At 38.4% G+C, this 27,198-nt stretch overlaps 2 protein-coding genes across 4 annotated transcripts; both read right to left on the reverse strand.

Moving 5' to 3' along the window:
* Positions 1-239: 239 nt before the first annotated feature.
* Positions 240-27,186, reverse strand: LOC113581547 (potassium voltage-gated channel subfamily A member 10-like). 3 transcript variants are annotated; one of them, XM_035523920.1, is made up of 2 exons: positions 12,049-12,237; positions 240-8,544 (listed from the first exon to the last, which is right to left on the reverse strand). In XM_035523920.1, exon 2 carries the CDS (start codon positions 8,356-8,358, stop codon positions 6,673-6,675), a length of 1,686 nt encoding a protein of 561 aa, XP_035379813.1. In that variant the 5' UTR covers positions 8,359-8,544; positions 12,049-12,237; the 3' UTR covers positions 240-6,672. The 3 variants fall into 3 exon arrangements, with proteins under 3 accessions (XP_035379813.1, XP_035379812.1, XP_035379811.1); XM_035523919.1 differs by lacking the exon at positions 12,049-12,237 and adding an exon at positions 11,714-11,789; XM_035523918.1 differs by lacking the exon at positions 12,049-12,237 and adding an exon at positions 27,109-27,186 and having other exon boundaries at positions 242-8,544.
* Positions 17,309-27,198, reverse strand: LOC113589594 (potassium voltage-gated channel subfamily A member 10-like). The gene is given in 3 exon segments (XM_035523921.1): positions 17,309-21,039; positions 21,042-22,143; positions 27,109-27,198. Coding segments are annotated over 2 exon segments (1,677 nt in total). The 5' UTR covers positions 21,958-22,143; positions 27,109-27,198; the 3' UTR covers positions 17,309-20,278.

Here is a 27,198-nt window from a genome sequence, read left to right on the forward strand (position 1 = left end):
TAGTGTCTGAGGCAGTCTTGCATGAAAAAATCAACAGAGTGAGCTGGGGAGAGCCCACCTGTCACTCAGGAACTCTGTAGCCCACAGAACAGATGGATGCTCCCCCACAAACAGACATGCATATGCATTGGAGCCTTCATTTTGGTGTCACATGAGCACACAATGCCCTGTTTGGTGACTGGGTGACTAGAAATATTCCTTCAATACAGTTTCCTCAAAAACAAAGAAACAAACAAACAAAAAAAACAACAAAAATATTTATTGATGACAATGTAAATTTCTACACATCAATGGGACAATCTTTAATCACATAGGCCTATTTAGTGTTAATCTCATACTGTCAGTCTAAATGCTATGTGGTTGTACTGTAGGCAATATGTGGTTACTTAAACAGTGAATAATGAATTTGACATTCACTGCATTTATTCATTAGGAAGAAGCAGAATCCATTTAGCTGTTCTACTGTCTGGTCAAACGTACAATATACGTATAATCACCATTAGGCCTTTTTTTGTATTAACGGGTTTTTCTTGATTGGATCATGTGGAATTCACTTGACCGCGTGAAAAGCCCGTTGCAAACACACCCAAGACGCATCGGATCATTCAAACCACATTCGGAGGTGGTCAGATACAGATCTTGGCCACATATAATACATGTGTAAACAGAATTATGTAATACAATTAGCCTACGCAAGCGTAAATACATCTGCTGGCTGAGTGCAGAAATTGGGTCAATAACAGCTTCCAAACAAAGCCTTCTCCAGCTCCGAAGAAGACGGATGGTTCGTTTGGTAATAGCCAGCGAACCGTGTTTACATTAGGTAAGTGAAACGGAAACGATGTGTTGGTTGGTGTGCTTTTTACGAGGGAAGGTTAGATCGGAGATCTACATCTCATTTGGTCACAATGGAGGACCCCCTTTTACTAAGAAGTGTAAACAATACGGCCAAAGTAAATCCAGACACGATATGAAACACGTTGGGCCTAATCACCTTTAATATCGCCATGTCGACACCTGTCAACTTACATTGGTGATCAACTTGCATTAGAATTGCGTGAATGATCAAATTCCCACATTTTGGGGTTTATATGTAATCTTAGATCATTCACTCTGCAGTTTGTAGATATAATCAGTCTTTTCAGAGCAGTAAAGCGTAGCAGTTACAGAAATAGACTGTAAACACTGCACGGCTAGCATAAAATGGCTGCTCATGAATTGTTGATAGCCGCGTGTCTCTTCGCCTCACGACTGACCCCGCGGTGCGCCTGACCGGTTAAGCAGATGAGACAAGCTGTGGCGTATTAAAGTAATTACGGACGCTTGTTTTTTTCGTTTCTCCACTTTCCTAATTGGTCCTAACAGGGGCTATCAGTTGAGTGTCGGGTTCTAGAGATAAAACCCAACGCTGCTTTCAGCGGGCAGCTACCCAAGGAATTAACCACATGGTCACTTAAGCTTGCATAGTCACATACATTCCTTTTCGAGCCATTTATTTGTTACATCGAAATAATGACCAGTTACATACTTGATTCATTTCATTTCCGAAGAGAAGCACATTGCAAAAACGTTATTAGTGGACAGTTTTTCTTGTGGGATGAAAATGACATTCATACAAGCAGCAAATATATGAAACGGGCATTAATACAGTTGTAAACTACAGCAAGAAACTGACGCCATATGGCCATCACTCAATTCCAACCGTTTATCTTTAAAAACTGCGACAGCGTTCTGTTACATATCAGCTATTTTCCATAATACATGACTGCAATGCTTCCTCAGAGTTGTATTTTATTACCTGTGCTGCACTTTCACCTTCAAACAGAGGCGTTCCTCGTGAGTTTATGTCAAACTGACGCATGGCATATGTTAATCATCGCCTCTGAAAACAACTTTTACAATTTACTGAAAGACATGGTATGTGTTCCTTGTTCTGTGCTTCTGAACTACCCAGTACTTGCTGTAAGAGGTGCGGATGTTTTACTTTCGTTAAGCGGGCGATCAACTGGACTGTCATAAATATTGGGCAAAACCTAGTTCAAAATGTTCCACCTCAGCAGAGTCGCCCAGTCCCACAGCGGATTTTTCCGCGTGATTTTATTCACGTGCTGATCTCACCTTTAGTTTGGAGCAGCTATAACGGTCTCTGACTGAGCACTTTGGGATTAATTCTTGTACATGCAGGCGCACAGAGAAGCTCATTGTGCAATAAAGCTGTTTAGTCTCCGTCAATGATAAGGTACACTAGCGTGACAATATCTTAGGGACTCTCTCGCCAATATCTCTCATAACAAGCAGTCCTATTTCAATTGCTTTTAGAATCGAATTCCTAACTAAAAATAATATAAAACGACCAGGGTTTGTCAAAGTTTACAGACATCCCAGCAAATGGTTGTTTGTCTAGAAAAATAAATGATGAAGTGATAAAATAGTGATAATGATACAATAGCTGTACATTAAATACATTAGTTCTGGAATGAAGTGAAGCCCTGCTCTGCATATAGGCTAACCTGTACACAGAAGTGGGCAGTAACGTGCTATATTTAATCAGTTACATTTACTTAAGTAACTTTTTGAACAAATCATACTTTTAGGAGTTGTTTTAAAAGAGGCTACTTTATACTCTTAAGTGCTTTTACCAGGTGAAACACATTTATTCTGTTCCTCCATATTTATCTACATTCCTCATATTATTTTTAAAAAATAATTTAAGTTCAATGCACATTTTGTGCGCATTCTTCAACTCTGGTTGTCCCCATGACCTGGACTGTCAAGTGTGGTAGGTTAATGAGAATTTTATGGATGGCCACTGAGTCACACCACTTTGCCTAGTTAGTCCTCTGAAGTCCTCTGCTATGGTACATGATACAATTTAGGAAAAGTGCTTTCTTTTTTTTGAGGCTCATATATCTGTGTGTGAAATTGGTGCTGTCGCCTAATGTGCATTATTAATATGCAAGTAAAGTGTTGTAATATGACATCAGTGATATTCTGAGAAAACAATGGCTAGCTAGCAACAGACAAAAGTAATAAATGCAGCAGCTGAACTGTCATCGTGTCCTATGCATGTTCCATGCTGAAGCACTCTTTATAAATGTTAAGGTTTCTTACTGGTTTTACATATTGACATTTCTGTCGACCACCTAGACACAGTTGTTTAGCAGTTTACATAGCAAGCTAGCAAGCCGGCCTCGTTAATCAGTCACCCACTTGCATTGTAGGCCTAAATATCACGAGAAGCAAAATGCTACCTTTGGCAAGGCATATAGAATATTCTCACAAATTTTGCTAAAAATCACAAATTGATAACTAAATCCACTTTAATGCTTGTTTTACTTATATGCACAATATCTAGCCAATGTCAAAAACCTCATGTAACTTGCTACATACCTAGCTAACACATGACACGTGGCTAGCTAGTTAACTAGCCCCACGTCTTGTTATTGGCGCAACACAGACCCTCTCTAATTCAGAAAATTAGGACATTACTTCCCCTTGCCACCAAGAGTTGGACAAAAATCCAGAGCAATGAGCAACAGTAGTGACAATCCTGTCCAGTACAAACATTATTTATGTGGTGTTAAATGAATTCAAAATAAGCCTACTTTAAACGAGAAGATGGTGCATTATTTGAAATTGGCAACATGTTTTATTACAATTAAGTTGAGAAATGTTGTTTTGGACATATTGACTTGGTGTGTCTTTGTGCTGCCTAAATCAGGCTGTGGTTTTGCAGTTCTATATTGATTACACTGGTTAACATAGATTTTGCCCCATGCAAAAAAACCCAAAACTGTATTTTTGCATACTGAATCCAAATGTGTTTTCAGGATATATTTATTATTCATATTTTTTTTGTTCCACTATATTGACATATTACTATGTGGTGTCAAAGAAAGCGGAGCCCCTCTTGGCCCCTCTAATATGAATAATATATAGAATTAGTAAAATTTATTTTCCCATCACTTAAAAACTATGCCTGGTAGAAAAGTTCCAAAAACAGATTTGAATCCAGCATAAAAACTATTATAAGCATAAAAGTACTATTTCTGTGGGACAAAAAAAAAAATTGTTGCCCAGTGTTAAATTATATTAGATTAAGTTACTCACTACTTGAGTAGGCTTAGTCTTTTTACTAGATACTTTTTTATGTTTAGTTAAGTAATAATTTGACTACTTTTACATCTACTTGAGTAATTATTATTTAAAAGTGACAATACATTTATTGAGTACAGTTTTTGGCTAGTCTACTCACTTCTGTCTGTACCAAACAGACTAAACATTCTAATTATGATAAATGTTTAATAAAAGGCACTCAGAAGATCAAGCATAAAACATAGTGCTCATAGGGTCAACACCTATTTCATACATTCATGAGATGCTAAAAGCCACTATTATTTCAAGGCCCTAAATTATTAGAAGATTATTAGTATCACGTCTGTTATTGGATTCTCTTTAGGAATTCAAAGAAGTGTTCTTGGATTTGCAAATTCTGAAATGCTCATTAATGAATGTACTAATTGCTACACTCTGACATATGCATGCATGAATGCTTTGTCCCTTGACCATATGGAGTATTTTCTTAACTGAAGCAGTCCATACTAGTTAGAACGAAAACATTGTCACATTTTGCTGAGATAATCTGAAGAGATTATTTTATTTATTAATTTTTGTATCATCAAGATCAAAAGCATAGCTTCATTCATATAATTTTTATTTTATGTGATGGTTTTGTTGAATGTATTGTGACGGTGCCAGCAGCCTCTGGCAGTGGTGATGGTCATGCTGCCTTTGGTTTATCTTTGTTATGTTATGTTTGTTTCTGTTGTGTTGCATGTTTTGGTTGTGTGCCAAAACCCACACAAGTGGTGCATTTTGAGTCCCACTTGCTGTTTCACCTATGTGTTATGGTCATTGTGTTTGCTTGACTGTTTGTTGGTCATTAAAGTTACAGTGGCTTTATTTAGTTCCTGTTTGTGCACATTTATGTTCCCTTTTATTTTTATTAAACCCTTCAGCTGGAGACTTGCAATAGCGTCCTTCGTTTTCTGCACATTTTACGCCCCTGACAGTTATGTGCTGGTATAGTTGAAGTTATTCAATTATTAGTGGAAACCTAATTCTAGCTTTCATTGAAAGTGCTGCAATATATTGCTATAATTAACATGAATGCATATAAATGTTTTAATGTAATTTCAAATATGCTATTTACAAAAAGTGCAAGTCTATTCGATTCTGCAAAAAGAAACTGTTACAAAAAGCAATCCCAGTTATAGGTAGATGCATAGTTAAATGTCAACATTTTTGTTATATTTCTTGTTCATTTTTAAGAAATTGACCAGAAATAAGTGCAAACTGCTATGATGCATTAGAAGTAATGTTGCATGTAATGGATACTTCTTTTTTCCACCTAAAAGCCTCCTGAAGAAATTATATATAATATATATGTATGTGTGTGTAATGTAATTGAGAGGTAACTTAGTAAGCTTATCACTAATGGAGATCACATCATGCAAGCTGTGCAATATTCAGCCATAACTGTCTCCATTTGTGAATTTTGGAAGACCTGTGAAGCCACCAACTAACCTATTTGCAGCTAACTGCTGCCATAAATATAAAACCTTACATTTGCTATATTAAGTGTGTATACATCATTGTATATACTGCATTGTTATTAGGGGAACCAACAATAAGAGTAGAGACTGTGCTACATGGTCCAAGTCAGGAAATAGTCATGAAGGGGACAGATGCATTAAAAAATGGTTGTCATGCACATGAAATCATTTGAAACTATAATTTTTGGAGCTAACAAGGCTACAGGCCACTCTTCATATTTGAAGTGAATGTTGATATAAATAGCAATACCTGCATAAATGTGGGATGACCAGCAGAAAGTTGCCACGACACTGTAGGTCATCTAAATATACCACCGTAGCATGCTTTGAATATATTAAAACAAGCAGGTCTGAATACCTATGACAAATATGTGAGATACTTAAAAGGAAACATTTAGTGATATGACAGATGAATCACAGTTTGGTGTAAGTTTGTTTTTTTGTTTTTTTCCTCTTTGAGTAGCAGCAATGTCAAAGGGGATGTCAGCATTAATCTCTACAGGAATGACCTGTTCAGCCAAGTGCAGTAGTGGCAAGGAGGCTCAGAGTGCAGAATCATGATTCCTTAATGATCATTTGAGATGCTTCACAAAACAGGCACCTAATTTCTGCTAAATTAAATGCTTCTTGTGACCTTAGTCAAATGCAGTTAGATTGCACCAAAAAGCCGTCATAGGCAACTGCGTTTCTAACAAGGATTTTTTGGTTCCATAGTGATTACTTTCTGACACTGTTAAGATGGATAGGATGCATTAAAGGGAAACTTTACTTAAATAGCCTTTGTCAGTGTTCAACAAACCCATTACATAGCAGACTGAACAAAGAGGTTTAGAAGTGCAGCACAGTTATATAGCTGAGATGTTTCCAGCAGCCTTTGGCTAGGTCTACATCATTTTTGAGGTGTCTTGATATAAGTACTGTCGGTGTATGCATAGCATTAAATATATAAATGGAAATCTATATTATGCATTTGTCAATCCAAAATTTTCTAAGTGCATTGTTGCATTGTCTTATTATTGCTAGTCATACAAGATTTAGCAGCACTATATATATTTTTTCAAGGAATGCCATTTTTTTCAGTCTGCCAATCCCTGTTGCTCTTGTCCAGAGAATAGATGCTATCATATTTCTCATCAGAATTTTTTTGGTTTGCAGCTGCTTCTTCAGCTGCATCCATCACATGCTTCTCTCCCTGCTCCGTTTCACGATGGTAGAAATAGTTGAAGTTGGAAACAATAACAGGAACAGGAAGAGCAATGGTCAACACACCTGCGATGGCACAGAGGATGCCCACCATCTTACCCCCCACGGTGACTGGGCACATATCACCATAGCCGACTGTAGTCATGGTGACCACAGCCCACCAGAACCCCTCTGGGATGCTCACAAATTGTGTTTCGGGTTCATCAACCTCGGCAAAATAAATGGCACTGGAGAAGAGGATGACTCCGATGAAGAGAAAGAAGATGAGCATGCCAAGCTCCCTCATACTAGCTTTCAGGGTCTGCCCCAGAATCTGGAGTCCTTTGGAGTGGCGGGAGAGCTTGAAGATTCTGAAGACCCTCACTAGTCGAATAACTCTCAGTGTACCCAAAGACAAGTTCTGGTTAGCCATTTCTTCTTCTTCTTCTTCTTGAGATACCGTCAGGTCTGTGATAACAGTAATGAAGTAGGGCATGATGGAGATGAAATCAATCATGTTCATGATGTTGGTGAAAAACTCACACTTGCTGGGGCACACAATGAAGCGCACTCCTAACTCGAAGCAGAACCAGATGATGCAGATTGTTTCTATTATAAAGAAGGGGTCTGTGAACACACTTTCCATTCCTTTGGGAGAAATTCCTGCGGACAGGAGAGTGCTGTTAGCATCACGGGTTAAATTAAAAACTTCACGGGTGAAAGTATGATCATCACGAAACTCTGGCAGAGTCTCTAGGCAGAAGATGCAGATGGAAATGGTGATGACGAGAACAGACACTAAGGCCACAGATCTGGCAGCGCTAGAACTCTCTGGGTACTCAAACAGGAGCCAGAACTGACGGCAAATCTCACTTTCTGGCAGCTGAGGCTCAGGCTCTTTGATGAAACCTTCATCCTCTCTGAATTGTTCCATCACCTCATGACCCAGCCTGTAGAACACAATATCATCCGCAAAAACATCCAGTGGCACATTTGCTGGTCTGCGGATCTTACCCCCAGACTGATAGAAGTATAGGATTCCATCAAAACTGGGACGGTTGCGGTCAAAGAAATACTCATTCTTCATTGGGTCGAAATAGTCGATCCGTCTCTTAGGGTCTCCAAGCAATGAGTCAGGGAACTGGTTCAGGGTTTTGAGTGTCGTCTCATACATCATCCCTGAGACATTGATGACTACTCTCTGGTCTCCCTCCTCAAGCTTCTGCTTTTCCCAAAACATGTCCTCACAACAGTCTTTAGCCACTTTGCCTAAGAGACCCTCATTGGGACTGCCTTCACTGCTCATATGTACCTTCCAATTAGAGATGAGACTATTGCAGCTTGATGTACCTTTCTTTGGGGGTGTTGTGGGCGAGACAGGTGTGTTTCCAGGATGACTCTGTGCCTGTTGTGAATGTCCCAGTGAATTCGTTCTGCGAGTCATGTGATTTTGTTCTGGTGTCTCAGAAGTGGGTGAGGCCGGATATCCTGAATCACTTGGGTCTGCCAGGTTGATTCCAATTTCGTCCAGGTTCTCAAAGTTGACCAGAGGAACCTCCATGGCCTCTTTCTGCTCCCTCAGTCACAGGTGGACTGCCTAACACAGAATGAATGATAAGCAGTAGCCACAAGCCCAGGACAGTTTGTTCCCTGAACAATAAGGAGCACAGCAGGCTCAGAGAGGATCCAGGATGGTCCTGACTCGTTCTGCAGCAGGGAGACGAATCCCAAGACACCCTCACCTGATCTGCCAACAAAGAGAACACAAAAGCTGTGTCACTACTCAGGTGGTATAGGTGGTCTTCCTAGTGGAGTTCAATTAGAATATTCTGTAATGCTGTACACTGCGGGGAAACCCCCCGCCAGAAATTCATAGCATCTATTAAGTAAGATACCATTATGCAGTAATATTTCTAAGATGTAATATGAAACTCAGGGAAAAGTGCAAAGTTATGAATTTCTGGGTAGTTTAGAGATTGTGCAAGTGTGCTGTTGTTGTAATTCTTTCCTTTTCATGAGTGGACATTTTTTCCATCATTTATGGATTAAAATTGATTAGAACCTAGCTAATATATTTCTTATAGTTTAGACTTTTCTGATATTTTCTCCTTGAAATCACCTTAAACAATTTTCAACCCTTATAAATAATTCATTTTAAATTAGCAGTGCGTGTTCTTTTCCTATGTATCCACTACTGAGAATGCCTTCAAACTGAGCATTGCATTTTATCATATTTCACTCACATACACATATTTATGTAACACACACACACACACACACACACACACACACACACACACACACACACACACACACACAGCCCTCAATTCAGGTCGTCCCTAGAGTAACCAATAGAGACACCATGCAGTGTACATTTCTGCCTTTTCTACTATAAACAAGCCTGATTCAGCTCAAGAAGTAATTTTATAGCTCTCCACAAGCCGCCGTAGCTATCAGAGCAAAGAACACTCCTGCTGGACCCTAATCCAGCTGTACCAACCTTACTTAGCATATGTAGATAAAGGGAACGTCGCTCAACACTGACAGGCCCTGATGGACAGACACAGGCAGAGAGACAATCGGCACACATTTGAAATTCCGACACTTACCCACATCATACTTAATATATATATAAATCAGAAGTCCAGTTTGGGCCCTTATCATCTGCCATCTATTTTCCAGTTAGGGGAGACAGGTAACCGTAGCGGATTCAAACAGCTATCCCTCTTAGCATTTGACACCATAAAACCAGCAGCGGCTAAAGAGAAAAGTCATTGGCTCTTTGTCAAATTGCGCCAGTAACACTGGACAGTAATGCACCTGACACCTTTCACCTTCGTTCCGTGAGATATTCCACTGACCCTATTAGTATACACCAGGGCCTGTCCTTTCCACTGTAATACTCTGATGGGTGAGTTACATGATCACTGTAGTTTCATGTGGCCATATGCTTGTGAGAGGTTGGCAAACTATGCCTTGGTTTATTTGTGTTAGCATATTTGCTGATTGTTGGTGTAAAATTTCACAGAATGCTCTGGGATATTTTAAGCAAAACACAACTACTGTAATTTAAACAGATAGCAAAGTACTAAAATGACAAATACATTTTGCTGGCTTCAGTTCCCAATAATACAGGCTTAAGCATGTTTTTTTGGCTGTGTCCATATCAGGTTTAAAGATGCCATAGTTTTTAGCATCAAAGAAGTAATAAAGTTAAGGGATTTACAAAAAGTTCCCAGTTGCTTTAATTGTTGCTAATAATTTTGGATCTGAATGAGTTCTCTATTATTATTGCAGTCATTTACAATTATCTTTAAACAACTGATTATAATGACTTTTGAAGTAAAAAAAAAGTATGCTCAGAAGATCAGTACATGCGTACATGCATGTGTATACAAGAAAGTGTACATTACTGCCTGTTTTGTTTTGCTGACAATGATTGATTTCCATTCTGCATTGTTCTACATTCAGATGTTTGTTAAACTGAGCACAGATAGTCCACTGATCACAATTCCACTACTATCTGTGGATATTCTTGATATTTGAGTATGTACTGATGCAGGGTTTTAAGTCTAGATGCTAATTCCTTTAATTGCTATGTGAAACTAAGTAGCTAACTAACTAATTAACCAACTGGCTAACTAACTAGACTAAATAAATAAAGAAAACAAGAAAGAAATCACATTCAATAAAAGCCTGCAGCAATCTATGTTAATACAGTGTTGTAGGTCAAAGGTTAACAAATGTGCCTCTGGTTTTTGACTGCATCTCAGAATTTGCACATTTTATATAGCTCCCTTTCATGCTTGGAGAAATTTTCAGAAATGAAATATGCAAAAGGATGTCACGTTCAGAGTCCTACTTATTTCTAAAGTTACAATCAACTTACAATAATTGACACCATATAACAGTATTACACTATAGCTGCACAATATTGCAAGCTGCATCCGACTTCAAGGTTAACAATTGAAACATCAGAAAGCTGTAAATGTGAGTGTCAGCATTACACAGTACATGTACTAGGTTATATACACAAAAGCCCATTGTCGAGTGGGGTTTTCATATTTAGAGCTTAGCATAGAGTGCAGGTTTAAAAGAGGTCAGAGAGAGAGGAAGGTGACATCTATAGCCCTCTACAGAACGTGTGTGTGTGTACATGCTTCTGGATGCATAATCGATAATAATGTGGGAAAGTTTCCATTAATACATCTCAATGATGAATGCATTGTTTTATCCTGAGAAACCTCTGGGTAAAGGGTTTTTATTTGCTGGCTATACATTAAAGCATTACCATAGAGGAATGTAATTACTGTGCATGGTGTTGCACCATCTCTTGGAAATTCATTTACATAACAGGTTATTTCTATATAATTTTTATTGGATGGTATTATATGAAAATGCTAAAGCAATTGTAATATTTATGGAAAAGCATTCTCTGTTTATGTATCTGCCTTGTTTCTTGTTTCTTGCATGTTCATCCTTTGCGTATCCAGTTTTTGGAACATGGGTATTTTGAAAATAATGTTTAACTGATTCACAAAATCTAGATTTTCAAGCTGGTAAAATTTCAAGCCATTCTAGCACATGCATGCAATAGGGTTTTGTGCACACAATGGAAGATCCCTTTCAGTACACATCTTGCAATTCCAAACACAGGCAAATAAGCTAATAAACAAAACATGCAAACATAAACTTCTGAAAATATGCTTCTCATAAACCCATTTATTCATTTATACAAACCGCTTTAACATGCACAGGAAGACACATACACAAACAAAATCATTAACACTTGACAAATAGTTAACCATATCAAACACTATATCAATCCAGCATTTGGTCTTTGTCCAAAATGTTACCACATGTAAACTAGCACACTCACATACACATTGGCTGGGTGGAGTCTGAAGGATACTTACCAGGGTGTCCCCTGGTCTTTGAGTTTGTAGCTCCAGGTGGCCTGGGGCTCTGTGTGAGTCTTTCTTTCTCTCTCTCTCTCTCTCTCTCTCTCTCTCTCTCTCTCTCTCTCTCTCTCTCTCTCTCTCTCTCTCCTCCTCTTCTTTTCTTCTCCTTAGTCTGCCTTACAATCAGATCCCTGTAGCCTCAGGATTGGTTCAAGCTCTCCCTCAGTAATCTTATGCCTACTGAGTAACCTGAGAACCATGGCTTCCATCAGTTAGACACCCACCTACCTACCCCCCCCCCCCCCCCCCCCCCCCCCCCCCCCCCCCCCCCCACACACACACCATCTTACCTTTTGCATTGTACTTGTTTTGAAAGTTGGTGTGGGTCACTTTGCATCTCCCTTGACAACTGCCTCTCTAAGGGCAGAAGACATTGGAGCAGCCAGAGGAGAGGTCTTCAGCGCAGGAGTCAGTTCCTTCAGCTCTCCTGCTCCCCTCTGAGATTCAGCATGACGACAGAGAGGAGGAGAGGACTGTGAGACCTGAACTCCTGCAGAGTAAGCAAATAGCATCACAGCTCCAGGATGCACACACACACATACACGCGCAAAACCCCAATCGCTATTCGCAGCCCAGGGAATCTGACTCAGCACCCAACATTCCTGTCAAACACACACACACACACACACACACACACACACACACACACACAGAGCTTACTCCACACACAGATTCACGCTCACATCTGCAGCAAGGCTCAGCAGCAAAAAGCTTTAAACTGCTTAGTCTGTGCACTGTTTTTCTCTTTAACCAAATTAAGAACCGATGTCAATGCTTCTGTCAGCCTTTTGCCAGTGCACATAAACCAGGACACTTAAAGCAAAATGAATCCATAGACATTAGGCTAATATCTTCCTTTTTCTTAAATTTGCTCTTGAGAAAGGTGCTAAGAAAAAGTCTACGTCGGCTGTATGACGTGTTATTAAACCTGATCACATCTTTGTTCTTGTAATGATGAACACAACTTATAGTGCGTGTCAGCTGTTCCTAATTAGCATGAGTAAATACCCTGCCAATCCCCATCAAAGGGCATGTGCAAGCATGGCTGTGTGCACACAGAAATGGAAGCTTGTTTTGGCCACATTAAAAAAAGGTTGCTTAATTGCGACTTATTTCTCGAAATTCTGAATTTTTTTCCCACAGTTGAACAGGGGTGTTGAGCATAACATTAGTCAAGGATTACAATTGTATCAATTTAAGAGCAATACTATTTTAGAAAGAAAAAAAATGCCTTTGAATTTGTTTGAAGACATTTTTCGGTAATGTTTTCTAAAGGTAGCAGAGAAAGAGTGACTATGGCTAACAATATATAGTATAACCTTTAGCTAAAGCTGTGAGTGGACAGCATCATGCTATAAGTCCATGTGTTAACACTTACAGTAAAAAGTCATTTTAGCTAATTTACCTATCTATAAATTGACTACTTTGCTTGTCCTGATCTAAAAATATGTGAAAAGTGCACCACACCCTCCTCTTAATCTTGTTTTCTGAGAGGTAAAAAATAATTCGGGCCTGGCATCAAAACATTCTGGGTATAATGCTTTGACTTGCCCGCACCTCTAATGCTGACTTTATTACTTGCAGTTCTGACTTTTTTCTTAATCTGTACTGGACAATGGAGAAAGATGCAACTTTAAAAAGAATATTTCACTGATTATTTGATGGCATGGTTCCTAAGTAACATAACTGATTTGAATTTGCAAGTGTTTATGGTCTTTTAAAATAAATGTTCTCTAAAATGATGAAAATAATTATTGAAAAATATTATACATAATATAAAATATTGTTGTAGTTTAAAACCTTTAAAATTATACATCTATAGAATTGAATAAAATGCAACGAACAATTATTTTGCACAAACATGTCAGTTTTTAGATATGCATAAGTGTGCTCTTCAGTGTGCATAGATTCTGTTCTTACCTAAATACAAATCACCAGTAAGAAACCATTGGTGTATGTCAGAATCTTCATGAAAACTGCATAAGTGGGTTTTAAGAAATTTCTTCTGTTGTTGAAGAAGGGTTGGTGAATGAGGCCCATTTTCAAGATTCTCTAAAAATCATGTTTTCTAAATCAAAGGTTTTTATCAGGTCACCCAAATATTAATTAGAAGTCAGAGAATAATACTGTGTTAGACATAGCTGCATGGATCAAATGGATGTGTTATTGAAGCTGTCGGACACATCTTGAGAGGGAATGTGAATAAAAAACATATATCTTGCATTGATGTCTCACCTCCTGCAGGAATCAGAGCTTTAGTGACTGGGTAGACTTTGCACTGATTCTACAAGGATTAGTGCGAACATAGTTATGCTTCTACCAATAGCAAAACTGATGTTGGTGCTGGCTGCATAATTTTATTTTTATATTTTCTTTTTTCCCCTGATGATTAAAACTTTAAAAACCACTTTACTTTAGTATTCAGTGGAAAGTGTAAGTACTTCTGTGGTTAATACAGAGGAGAACAGCACATTTGTGTGCAGCACATTTCTGATAAACGATTAATGACCACAACTGCCCTTCTGGTTTGTGGCCTCTTACTCATGGCACAATTAAGTTATAGTATATTTAGCTGCTGAGCCTGTCCATAATGATTCAGATGCTTATCACCTCAGCAGCATGCCTGGGGGGTTAGGGAACTCTCTGTTGATCCTGGGTTTCACAGCCCTTTACAGTTGCATGGCCAACTCCAGTTCATTTAAATTAGGGCAATGTACTTTACCAACTATAAGACTGATATTTTTGTGGTTAATTATTTTAGTTTACGTACATTAAGCAGTTGTTATATGGTCAACCACGTAACATTACAAATGCCAGGGTATAATTTTATACTTTGCTTAGGAATTATTTATATACCTTCATAGAATAGGTCATGTTTAGTGCCCATTAATTGATTTTAGAATTATGTTATTTATTTTTATTATTATTATTATTATTATTATTATTATTATTATTATTATTATTAATATGACCAAGCATGGTAAAACTTAATAAAAGCAGCATTTAGATCATTTAATTAATACACAGTGAAATTGTCGGTTAAATAATGTTCTAAATTATTTTTCAATTCTCAAGAAAATTTTACAAATTCTTAAAAAATGCTGATTTGTATTCATGTGATGCTGTTTATTTTATAATGCATATAACATTTAAACATGGATACATTATTCTGTGGTTCATTGCTGCTAGAATCTCTCTTGTATCTGCCTGTCGTTCACAGGTTTTTGTAACCTCTGTGACATCCTCTCCTTTATTTGCTTATAAAATATTTGTGACCTCATCAGACACTTTGTCCCCAGTGAGGATTGTGGTGCCTGCTGCAGCAGCCATGATGCATGCGCACACAGAGAGAGAGAGAGAGAGAGAGAGAGAAGAGAGAGAGAGAGAGAGAGAGAGACGAGAGGAGAGAGAGAGAGAGGAGAGAGAGAGAGAGAGAGAGAGAGAGAGAGAGAGAGAGAGAGAGAGAGAGAGAGAGAGAGAGAGAGAGAGAGAGAGAGAGAGAGAGAGAGAGAGAGAGAGAGAGAGCCACCACTGCAGTAAGGAAACTGAATGTGATGCAGAAAAGAAACATGGTATTGCTGTGCCTACTGGAACAAATAGGAACTGCACCTTTACTAGAGTGTCATGGCTGCAGTCATTTGCCTATAAGTCATTCATTTATGACCAGAGGTAGGATGTGTATTTAAATGAGCTCTTCTCCATTTTTTGGTTGTTGTTTTTTTCCTCTCTCGCCTTTTCTCTTTCTTTCCCATGCTCATGTGCAAAGCTACTTGTGATACTGGTTTAATAATAAATGATTCTAGACTTCCCCTGTCTTGTACACACACACACAGCAAAGCAAATTTGGCTCGTTGGCATGTATGACTGGCACTCCTGCCCTTTTTTGAGAATTCTGCATTATGCATTAACATGAAAGACCGGCCTCGGAAATCTGTCATACATCCAACCAGCTCATTTCTCACCCCTTCTCACCTCATTCCTCTCTCAAATTCTCTCCAGGATATGGGAGGATCATGCCCTGTGGTAAGTTGCCATTAGTGCTCTGTGTGGGCCATCTATAGGCCGACATCTACATTGCATATCAGCTCTGCTTTCGTGCACAGAGAAATGCTTATATTTTTGTTGATTCCTTTTTAGTGTGATGTCATTCCATTGCTTTCATCCTAGCCCAATTTCCTTTGCTTTGATGACGGGGTTGAACTTGTAGCCAGTGAAATATTAAATACTAAGAGAGATATTTGAAGGAGCCTTATCTCTCTGCTTGGCATATAGCTGTGGTACAATACATTATATAAATATCTTATACTCTATTTAAAGTGCAAGAAACCATTTGGAGTTAAAAATGGAAAACCAGGGGCATAAACGCATCAATTCTGTTTTGTGTCAACAGTTGGAGATATATAATATTAGCAAAACCCAGCAAATAGCAAATAAACAATAACAAAATGCTGATATATCACCTCCTAACAGTATGTAAAGGCTAAATAGGGGCAACTAAAATGCTATTTTGCAATTGTATTGTTTTCTGGGGGGATTTCTCCTTTAAGAACAGTATGTGTCTGTCTCCTTGGCTGTGTTTTTCACTCCACCCATAACAGAGTGGAGGAGGCATGGTGCATGGGAACCTGTGTTCTTGGAACCATGGCCAGACCATATGGCAGTTTAACCGTGAAGAGGGGAGATCAGATCATCAGAGAACTAACTTCAGTTGGAAGCAGAATTGCTGTGTATTTCAGAGACTAGAATACGTGATACAGTAGAACACCTCTAGGGGGCACTAAACATAAACCAATAGGTGCACCTTTTCTGAGCATCTCTCTGTACTAAGCCTTCCCCTTGTCTTGAAACCTGCTCAGATAATATACATGAAAACATGAACCAGGCCTTTAGGGATTCATGTATGGATTCCTGTAAAACAGCAGGAAAATAAATTAAGACAATCAATTTCCTCACCACTTTCTATAACCTTTTGTGTGATCATCACTTTTGCCACCTCTCCTCCTGTTTTCTATCACCAGCCATTTTAAAAATAAACCAAGCCATCCAAAAGGTGAACGAGAGCAGAATAATTCATTAGTGAATCTTATTCTCCCCTCCTTCCAAGCATGCTCCCTTAGCCTTCCTTCAGTCTTTCTTGCTATCCTCAGTGAGGATCTATTTTTAGCACACTCTATTCTCCCTTGTGAATGTGTACATGGACACATTCTGTGCTTAAAATTGATAAAGACACCAAAAGGTTTCTAATAAGCCTCTCTCCTGAACACATCTGTTGTTACAAAGCTTTCCATGACTAATAACTTCTAACAGCGAAAAAGCTTTCTGAATTGTTTTGGGATGCTGTAAAATGGTGCAGTCATGCTATGATTCCTTTTCTAAAATTATCCAAATGATATTTCAGAGCTTGCTCTGAGCACCACTGTGACATTTAGACAATGCACAATATGGGGGGGACATTGTGCTGTGCATTGTCTTTTACCACACACACACACAAACAAACAAACAAACAAACAAAGAAAGCATGAACACTGAAAGGAAAACTGCAAACACAGATTTGAGATTATTTCATAGCATTGTTGATGTTTCTTTGTATGTAGACAGATTATGTATGCATAACGTTTAGTGATTAGATTGTCCTGTTGTAATAGTAAAACGCTTCAGAAATGTAGAAGATACCAAATTTCTTATTTGTCCTCTATACTCCATTGTATTTTTAATCATTTTGTACATTTCATGTAGTAGAAAAGAAAAAGAATTGTATTGTAGAGCATACTACAGATGGGAAAATAGTAAAAGTATAAGGTACTTGTTAGAATATCTGTATGCTTCTGGTCTAAAGCTATTCTGTGTAGTCAGTCTGGAAAAATTAAGAGTGTGTTATAACAACACAGATTTCAAACAGATCTGAGTATATTTGCTCATCTTTCAAATCATTTTGCATTGCATTCCTCAAATGTGTAGATCTGCCAAAAATCTACATTATTTGAACACACATCTAGACCAAAGTTGTAGAATTCTAAGATGGTTTAGAATTTTAGAACTCCCTGGCTAGGTTCTAGAGTTCTAGAACCCTTATTTAAACACTAATGGGATGTACAGTGAATAAATGAGAAAATTGGGTAATCACACTGTTTCAGACCAGATTTTCTTCTCTATTTTCAACCAACACATTGCACTTGCAGTTAATATACAGTATTGTATTAAAAACCAGTACTGTATATAGAAATACACTGCAAGGAAAACCGTGATTGTTTTTGTTTGATAGGCATCCTTCTAATCCTTGGCAACAGAGTCATCATATGATGCAACGACAGCAACAATGCCTTACAACATTCATTGCTCCAACAGAAACAGCTAAACAGACAATTTAACAACAAACACAAAACAAGTCAAAGGGTGCACCTGCGACCAGCCTGATGACGGTGCTTTGTGAATCCTCCACTTACAAAAGTGCTAAATGTGCAACGAGAAAACAGCTATTCACAGAGGTACATTTTTCATTGTTATGTCTGGCTCACAATGCGTCCAGGTCACAATTGGTCATACTTGAACTCTCAAATAATAGCAATGAAATAGAACATTTGGCATGTGCAAATGTGTTGATGATACATCCTTCTCAGGTACAATATACATGTTCATTCCCATGCATAGAATGCAAAGCTCCTTGATCGCTTGTAAGATACTTATTATATGTATTTTCTTTCTATAGGCACAGGCTTCCAGGTTCATCCATATTAGGTGAATCCGGTTTTTAATCTCTACCTTCAGTCTTGATGCCAATAGCCAAAATAGGTTCTCTACAGTCATGCTTTTCTGGCCTGAGCTCAAAACATGGCTGACAACTAACACCTATGAGAAATCACCTGCTTTGAATACTCCAGCATCAGTATATACAATATATTAAAAAATAAGAAAATGCACTGCCAGGTGAAGAATCTTATGAATGCTACAAGTGCTTTTTCCTATACATTTTATATCAAACAAATAGCATGAAGCCTTATTTGCTAGATAATGACATTTAAAATTCTACCCTGAGCAAAAAAGAACTTTCAAAAAGATATAAATGCAATTTGTGCATTTCCATCATGGGTACTGTGTGCGCAATGTGAGGATTACCATGTTCAGTTATCATTGTGTCAGATGTTTAGCAAAAGCAGCAGCAATAGAGGAAGTGGTCGCTCATATATTGTTTCATTATTACACAACTTAAGGGGCTTTTGGTTTCTTACTGAAAAGGCTTTAAGGAAGTAAGGATGGGTGGGTAATATTTAAGGGTAGGATACTTTAGTGATGATACATACATGGTACAAGGTGTTTTATTTGGTTTGGTGGTTTAAAATGCTGAATCCTAATAATGAGGTTACTGATAAACTATAAAGTTGTGAAGTATAGATGATAATGCTTTCTACTAATGGAATTCACATCATGCAATTTGTTTGTTATTCTGCCATAACTCTGTCACCTCATAAATATAAAACCTTACATTTGTTATATTAAATTTCTTTAAATCTACAGTGCTTGTGTATATAGTATACACTGTATTATTACAAGGTGACCCAACAATAAGAGTTGTTAAGACTGTATAAGACTGTGCCACATGGTTCAGGTCAGAAAGTAGACATGAATTGGACAGATGCAAGATGGGTGTCATGCAGAATTAACAGTAGGTGCTGGACATCATCTGAACATTTCACTGTAGATTTGGAGCTACAGAGGTTGCAGGCCACTCTCCATATTTTAGGTTAATACTGATATAAATAGCAATACCTGCATAAATGTGGGACGGCCAGCAGATGCTGCTATGACAGTGTGGGTCATCTAAATATACCACTGTTACATGCTTTGGATATATTAAAACAAACAAGCCTGATTAACTATGATGTTAAATACTATGTGAGATACTTCAAATGAGACAGATAGTAATATGAATGATGGATCACAGCTTGGTGCAAGTTTTTTTTTTTGTCTTTGAGCAGCAGCAATGTCAACAGGGATGTCAGCATTAATCTCTACAGGAATGACCTGTTCAGCCAAGTGCAGTAGTGGCAAGGAGGCTCAGAGTGTAGAATCATGATTCCTTAATTAATCAATTCAAGAGCTTTGCAAAACAGGCACCTAATATCTGTTAAATTAGCATGTTGTGACCTCAGCCAAATGCACTGATACTGCCAAAAAGCCCTCATAGGTAATTTTACATTTGTTTTTTTTTTTCCATAGTGATTAATATCCAGTGCTTCAAGATGGATAGGAAGCATTAAAGGGAAATTCCACTTAAACAGCCTTTGTCAGGTTAAGAAGTGAAGCACAATTATATATGTAAGATGTTTCCAGCAACTTTGGCCAGGTCTACATCATTTTTGAGGTTTCTTGATATTATAAGAACTGTCCGTGTATGCATAGCATTAAATACATAAATGGAAATCTATATTATGCATTTGTCAATCCAAAACTAAATTTTTCTAAGTGCATTGTTGCATTGTCTTATTATTGCTAGTCATACAAGATTTAGCAGCACTACATTTTTCAAGGAATGCCATTTTTTTCAGTCTGCCAATCTCTGTTGCTCTTGTCCAGAGAATAGATGCTATCATATTTCTCAGAATTTCTTTGGTTTGCAGCTGCCTCTCCAGCTGCATCCATCATAAGCTTCTCTCTCTGCTCCGTTTCACGATGGTAGAAATAGTTGAAGTTGGAAACAATAACAGGAACAGGAAGAGCAATGGTCAACACACCTGCGATGGCACAGAGAATGCCGACCATCTTACCCCCCACGGTGATTGGGCACATATCACCATAGCCGACTGTAGTCATGGTGACCACAGCCCACCAGAACCCCTCTGGGATGCTCACAAATTGTGTTTCAGGTTCATCAACCTCTGCAAAATAAACGGCACTGGAGAAGAGGATGACTCCGATAAAGAGAAAGAAGACAAGCAAGCCAAGCTCCCTCATACTGGCTTTCAGGGTCTGCCCCAGAATCTGGAGTCCTTTGGAGTGGCGGGAGAGCTTGAAGATCCTGAAAACCCTCACCAATCGGATAACTCTCAGTGTACCCAAAGACAAGTTCTGGTTAGCTACTGAGTCTTCTTCTTGAGATACCATCAGGTCTGTGATAACCGTGATGAAGTAGGGCATGATGGAGATGAAATCAATCATGTTCATGAAATTGCTGAAAAACTCACTCTTGCTGGGGCACACAATGAAGCGCACTCCTAACTCGAAACAGAACCAGATGATGCAGATTGTTTCTACTATAAAGAAGGGGTTCTGTGAACACACTTTTCTATTCCTTTTGGAGAAGGTCCTAGGGACAGGAGAGTGCCATTAGCATCACGGGTTATATTAAAAACTTCACGGGTGAGAGTGTGATCATCACGAAACTCTGGCAGAGTCTCTAGGCAAAAGATGCAGATGGAAACGGTGATAATGAGAACAGACACTAAGGCCACAGATCTGGCAGCGCTAGAACTCTCTGGGTACTCAAACAGGAGCCAGAACCAAAGGGAAATCTCACTTTTCGGCAGTTGAGGCTCAGGCTCTTTGATGAAACCTTCATCCTCTCTGAATTGTTCCATCACCTCGTGACCCAGCCTGTAGAACACAATATCATCTGCAAAAACATCCAGTGGCACATTTGCTGGTCTGCGGATCTTACCCCCAGACTGATAGAAGTATAGGATTCCATCAAAACTGGGACGGTTGCGGTCAAAGAAATACTCATTCTTCATTGGGTCGAAATAGTCGATCCGTCTCTTAGGGTCTCCAAGCAATGAGTCAGGGAACTGGTTCAGGGTTTTGAGTGTCGTCTCATACATCATCCCTGAGACATTGATGACTACTCTCTGGTCCCCCTCCTCAAGTTTCTGCTTTTCCCCAAACATGTCCTCACAACAATCTTTAGCCATTTTGCCTAAGAGACCCTCATTGGGACTGCCTTCACTGCTCATATATACCTTCCAATTAGAGATGAGACTGTTGCAGCTTGATGTACCTTTTTTGGGGGCTGTTGTGGGAGAGACAGGTGTGTTTCCAGGATGACCCTGCCCCTGCTGTAAATGTCCCAGTGAATTTGTTCTGCGGGTCATGCGATTTCGTACTGGTGTCTCAGAAGTGGGTGAGGCCAGATATCCTGAATCACTTGGGTCTGCCAGGTTGATTCTGATCTCGTCCAGGTTCTCAAAGTTGACCAGAGGAACCTCCATGGCCTCCTTCTGCTCCCTGAGTCACAGGTGGACTGCCTAACACAGAATGAATGATAAACAGTAGCCACAAGCCCAGGACAGTTTGTTCCCTGAACAATAATGAACACAGCAGGCTCAGAGAGGATCCAGGATGGTCCTGACTCGTTCTGCAGCAGGGAGACGAATCCCAAGACACCGTCACCTGATCTGCCGACAAAGAAAACAGAACAGCTGTGTCACTACTCAGGTGGTATAGGTGGATTTCCTAGTGGAGTTCAACTAGAGCATTCTGTAATGCTGTACACTAAGGAAAAAATAGAAATTCATTGCATCTATTTATATGGACAAAAATATGCAGTAATATTTCTAAGAGGTAATATGAAATGGTGGAAAAAATGCAATGTTATTAATTTCTGGGTAGAAGGGAGATGTGCTCTAAATATGAAAAATGTGTAAGACAAATGTGCTGTAACTGTAAAGGTATGCTGTAGAGTTTGTACATAAAAAACCTGTGTGTAAAGGTTGTGTAAGTGTGTAAATTTATATAAGGAGCTTTTTGTGGGTCTCGAGATGAATTTAACGATAAAGATTGTATCATATCATAATGACTAATTTACATTATTTTAACAAAGTTTCATTTACACAACTGTGTAAGGACAGCTAAGGATTAAAAGTAATTATTACCTAGCTAATATATATATTTTTTCTGTTATCTCTCTCCTTGAAAAATCCTTGAACTTCCTTCAACACTCATAAATAATGCATTTTAAGTTAGCTGCGTGTGTATTTCTTTCCTGTGTCCAATGCTGAGCATGCCTGCAAACTGAGTACTGCTTTTTATCATATTTCACCCGCATACCCATATTAGCGTACCCCCCAACCCACACACAGACACACAGCACTAAATTCAGGTCTCCTCTGGAATAACAAATAGAGACCCCATGCAGTGCACATTTCTGCTTTTTCTTCTCTAGTGTGCCTGATTCAGCTCATGAAGTAATTTTATAGCACTCCACATCTGATGTAGCTATCAGAGCAAAGAACACTCCTGCTGGAGCCTGACTCAGCTGGACCAACCTTACTTAGCATATGTAGTAGAAGGGAGTATCATTCATCACTGACAGGCCCTGTTGGACAGACACTGAGATACAGGCAAAGAGACAATCAGCACACTTGCAAATCAAACACACCTACTTTAGCCACACATAACCTTTCTGTAAAAATATCTACATTTACAGCGTTTAGCTGATACTTTTATCCTTCTGATTAATAGCAAAGTACATTAAGTACAGGAAAACAGTAAATACAGTAAATAAAGGGCCTGTTAGGACTGTAATAGTCTGATGGGTGAGTTAAACTGACATTGTGCTTTTTATGTGGCAGAATATGCCCTATTGTATTTGATATAAACAAAAATACATCTTTACTCGTTAGTATAAAATGTAAAAGAAAGCTGATATATTTTTAATTAAAATAACTAGCTCAATTCAAACAAAAAAAAAAGTACCAGAATGTCATAAATAAATTTTGCTGTGTTAAGTTTCCAATAATACAGGCTTATACATTTTTTTAATTTTAGAAGCAGTATTGGAAGCAATGAAAATCACAAACTTTAGAAGAAGTGACCGGTCTCTTTGATTGTTGCTAATAATAATAATTTTGGATGTGAATGTTTGACTTCTCCATTATTTTTTTCAGATTTTAGCAATTATCTTAATGTGCTTAAATGGAAAGGTAAAATGACTATTACCGGGTTTGTATGTCCAGGTCACTACAGACGCATATGTATACAAGAAAGTGTACACTGCTGACTGTTTTGCGTTGCTGACAATGACTGCTTTCAATTCTGCATTCTTGCACATTCAGAATTGTGTTAATCTGAGCGCAGACAAGCTGTCTCGTCACTCACTGCCCAGTCCTTAGATCCATTTTTGGAATCCTACCTGTGGATATACCTGACTGTGCATTCAGATCCTATAATTGGAATGTTAATCTAACTACCTAGCTAAGGAACTAACAAACTAGCTCACTAAATAGCTTAAATAAATAAATAAAGCACATTCAATAAAAGCCTGATCATGCAGCAATCTACTTAGGTTTATGTCAATACAACAAAGACAAAAGACACAATGTTACACACCCTCTGTGGTGATATTCAGTGAATGTAAGGTATGGCAATAATAGCATAAACCTGTAGTTTATGGTAATATAGGCCTTGTAAATTGAAATAGCAATGACATGCTAAAACCCTTCCATTGTAGGTCAAAGGTTAACAAATGTGTCTCCATGATTTTTGACTGCATGTCAGAATTTGAAACATTTTTAAATAATCCTCTTTCAAGTTGGAAAAACTTTCAGAACTAAAATATATGAGGGTATACCACTTTTGGAATCCATACTCTTAAGTTACAATCAATTTACAACAATTATGATACCATAAAGTAGTATCACACTATATGGGATATTGCAAACTGTATCTTACTGCAAAATTAACAGAAACAGCAAAGAACTGTATATCTTGGAAGTATCAGCATTACCCAATACATGTACTAGGTTATATAGTCGAGAGGGAAGGTTTAAGAGAGGTCAGAGAGGAAAGTGACAGGAGCATCTGTCCCCATGCTGCAGTAACTGGTATGGGAAAATGCAGAAGACATGAAAACTATATGCAGAGATCACATGTACACTCTTCTGCAGAAGGTATGTGTGTGTACATGCCCCTGGAAGCACCAATCATGTGTTTTGAGGCATACACCAACAAGGGAAACCCATATATATATATATATATATATATATATATATATATATATATATATATATATATATATATATATATATATATATATATATATATATATATATATATATACACACACCACACACACACACACACACACACATATACACACCACACACACACATTTATGTTCAAATAATAGGGTGTTTAAAAAAGTGAGTAAAGCTCAAATTCTTATAATAGATTTTATTTTCATACACACAAATGCATTGAGAACGCTGCACATTCTATTTCCAAATCAAAACACGAATTAAAGTTCATAAAAATGTGTTATTACTTTATGGAAAGTGAAGAAAAGGGAATATTAGGCTGTTCAAAAAATAGTAGTGTTTTTCTTTACAAACTCACACATTGAATATTGAGCTTTCCTGTGAATCACTAAACTAATATTTAGTTGTATAACCACTGTTTCTGAGAACTGCTACACATCTGTTGTTGCATGTTAGTCGACCAATTTCTCATCCCTGTGAGCAGGTATTCCAGCCCAGGATGACTGGACTACATTCCACAATTCCTCAGCATTTCTTGGTTTGCCAAGCATTTCTGATGTCACCCTACAAGTTTTCTATTGAATAAAGGTCGAGATTGGGCTGACCACTCCGTAAAGTTAATCTTCTTGGTCTGGAACCAAGATGTTGCACGCTTGTGTGTTTGGGGTCACTGTCTTGTTGAAAAACTCAAGGGCGTTTCGTCTTTGATTAAACACAACCTCTTCAAGTATTTTGATGCATTCAAACTGATCCATGATCCCTGATATGCAATAAATAGGCCTGACACCATAGTATAAGAAACATCCGCGTTTCATGATGCTTGCACCACCATGCTTCACTGTCTTCACAGTGTACTGTGGCTTGAAAACTGACAAACTGTCTGCGGCCCCTAGACCCAAAAACAACAATTTTGCTTTCATCAGTCCCCAAAATGTTGCGCCTTTTCTCTTTAAGCCAGTCGATGTGTTCTTTGGCAAATTGTAACCTCTTCAGCACATGTTGTTTTTGCAGCAATGGAACTTCTTTGATCTCCCTGGAGCTGATCATTGGCTGAGTCTTTATTCTTTGATCCATTCAAATGGGAGTTTTGTTTTTCTTCAACATCCCTTCTGGTTTTGGTTGCTATTTTAAAGCATTTGAGATCATTTTAGCTGAGCAGCCTATCATTTTTTACTACTTTAAATGATTTCCCCTCTCCAATTAACTTTTTAATCAAAGTACACTGTTCTTTTGAACAATATCTGGAACGGCCCATTTTAGAGAGAGTTGCACCATAACCAGTATGCACAACATCTGCTTTCATCCTATAATAGGGTTTTTTCATAGAATGAACGACCTCAACTAATTGAAATTCACACAGCTATTATTTTATACACGTCCCTTTTAGTTAATTATTCAGTTACACAGAATCAGCAGCATACATGTCATGACTGCTGGGTTTGTTGTTTTTTATTACTCTTACCACACCTACTAGTAAATTTTTTGCCATGTAGAAATATAATTTCTTCCAAAAACAGTGATTGATCTAGTTAGTGATGTTGATGTAGGATACTACATCTTAGCTGAGGTTATTTTTTAGATATTTTTTATTGAATTTTAATAAAACATGTATGGATAAACATTCTGTGTTTGTCTCTGTCTTTATTTAGTTGTTTCTTGGGTGATGACCTTCTTGCATATCAAGTGTTGATTCATGTAACTGTTAAAGATTTTTCACAAAATGTAACTACAATTTAAGCCTTGGAAGTACCAAGACTAAGTCATTTCAAGACATTCTAGCACATGCATGCAGTAATGTGCTGCTCACTCAAAGGAAGTTCCCTTTCTGACATCTTCCATCCCAAACATATTAACATTAACTTCTCAAAATAAGCTTCTCATTTATTACCTATACAAAACTGCTTTAACATGCACAGGCAGACACAGACATACACAAATTCATCAACACTTAACAAATAGTTAACTATATCAAACACAATATAAAGCCACCATTTCGCATAAACCTGCTGCCAAAAATTTTGCCAACACTCAACCACATGTAAACTAGCACACACTCTCACATACAAAGTGGCTTAGGTGGAGTCTGACGGATACTTACCAGGGCATCCCTGGTCTTTGTTTGAGCTTCTAACTCCAGGTGGCCTGGGGCTTCATATCTCTCTGCCTCGCTCCCTCCCTCTCTCTGTCTCTCTCTTATTTTCTTCCCCTTAATCTGCCTTACAATCAGATCCCTGTAGCCTCAGGATCGGTTCAAGCTCTCCCTCAGTAATCTTATGCCTACTGAGTAACCTGAGAACCATGGCTTCCATCAGTCAGACACCCACCTACCTACCTACACAACGCCCACAACGCCTCCCCCCCCCACCCCCCCACCCACCATCTTACCTTTTGCATTGTACTTGTTTTGAAAGTTGGTGTGGGTCACTTTGCGTCTCCCTTGACCACTGCCTCTCCAAGGGCAGAGGACACTGGAGC

The sequence above is a fragment of the Electrophorus electricus genome, chromosome 3 (assembly GCF_013358815.1).
Source record: "Electrophorus electricus isolate fEleEle1 chromosome 3, fEleEle1.pri, whole genome shotgun sequence".
In the NCBI taxonomy this organism is placed as follows: domain Eukaryota; kingdom Metazoa; phylum Chordata; class Actinopteri; order Gymnotiformes; family Gymnotidae; genus Electrophorus; species Electrophorus electricus.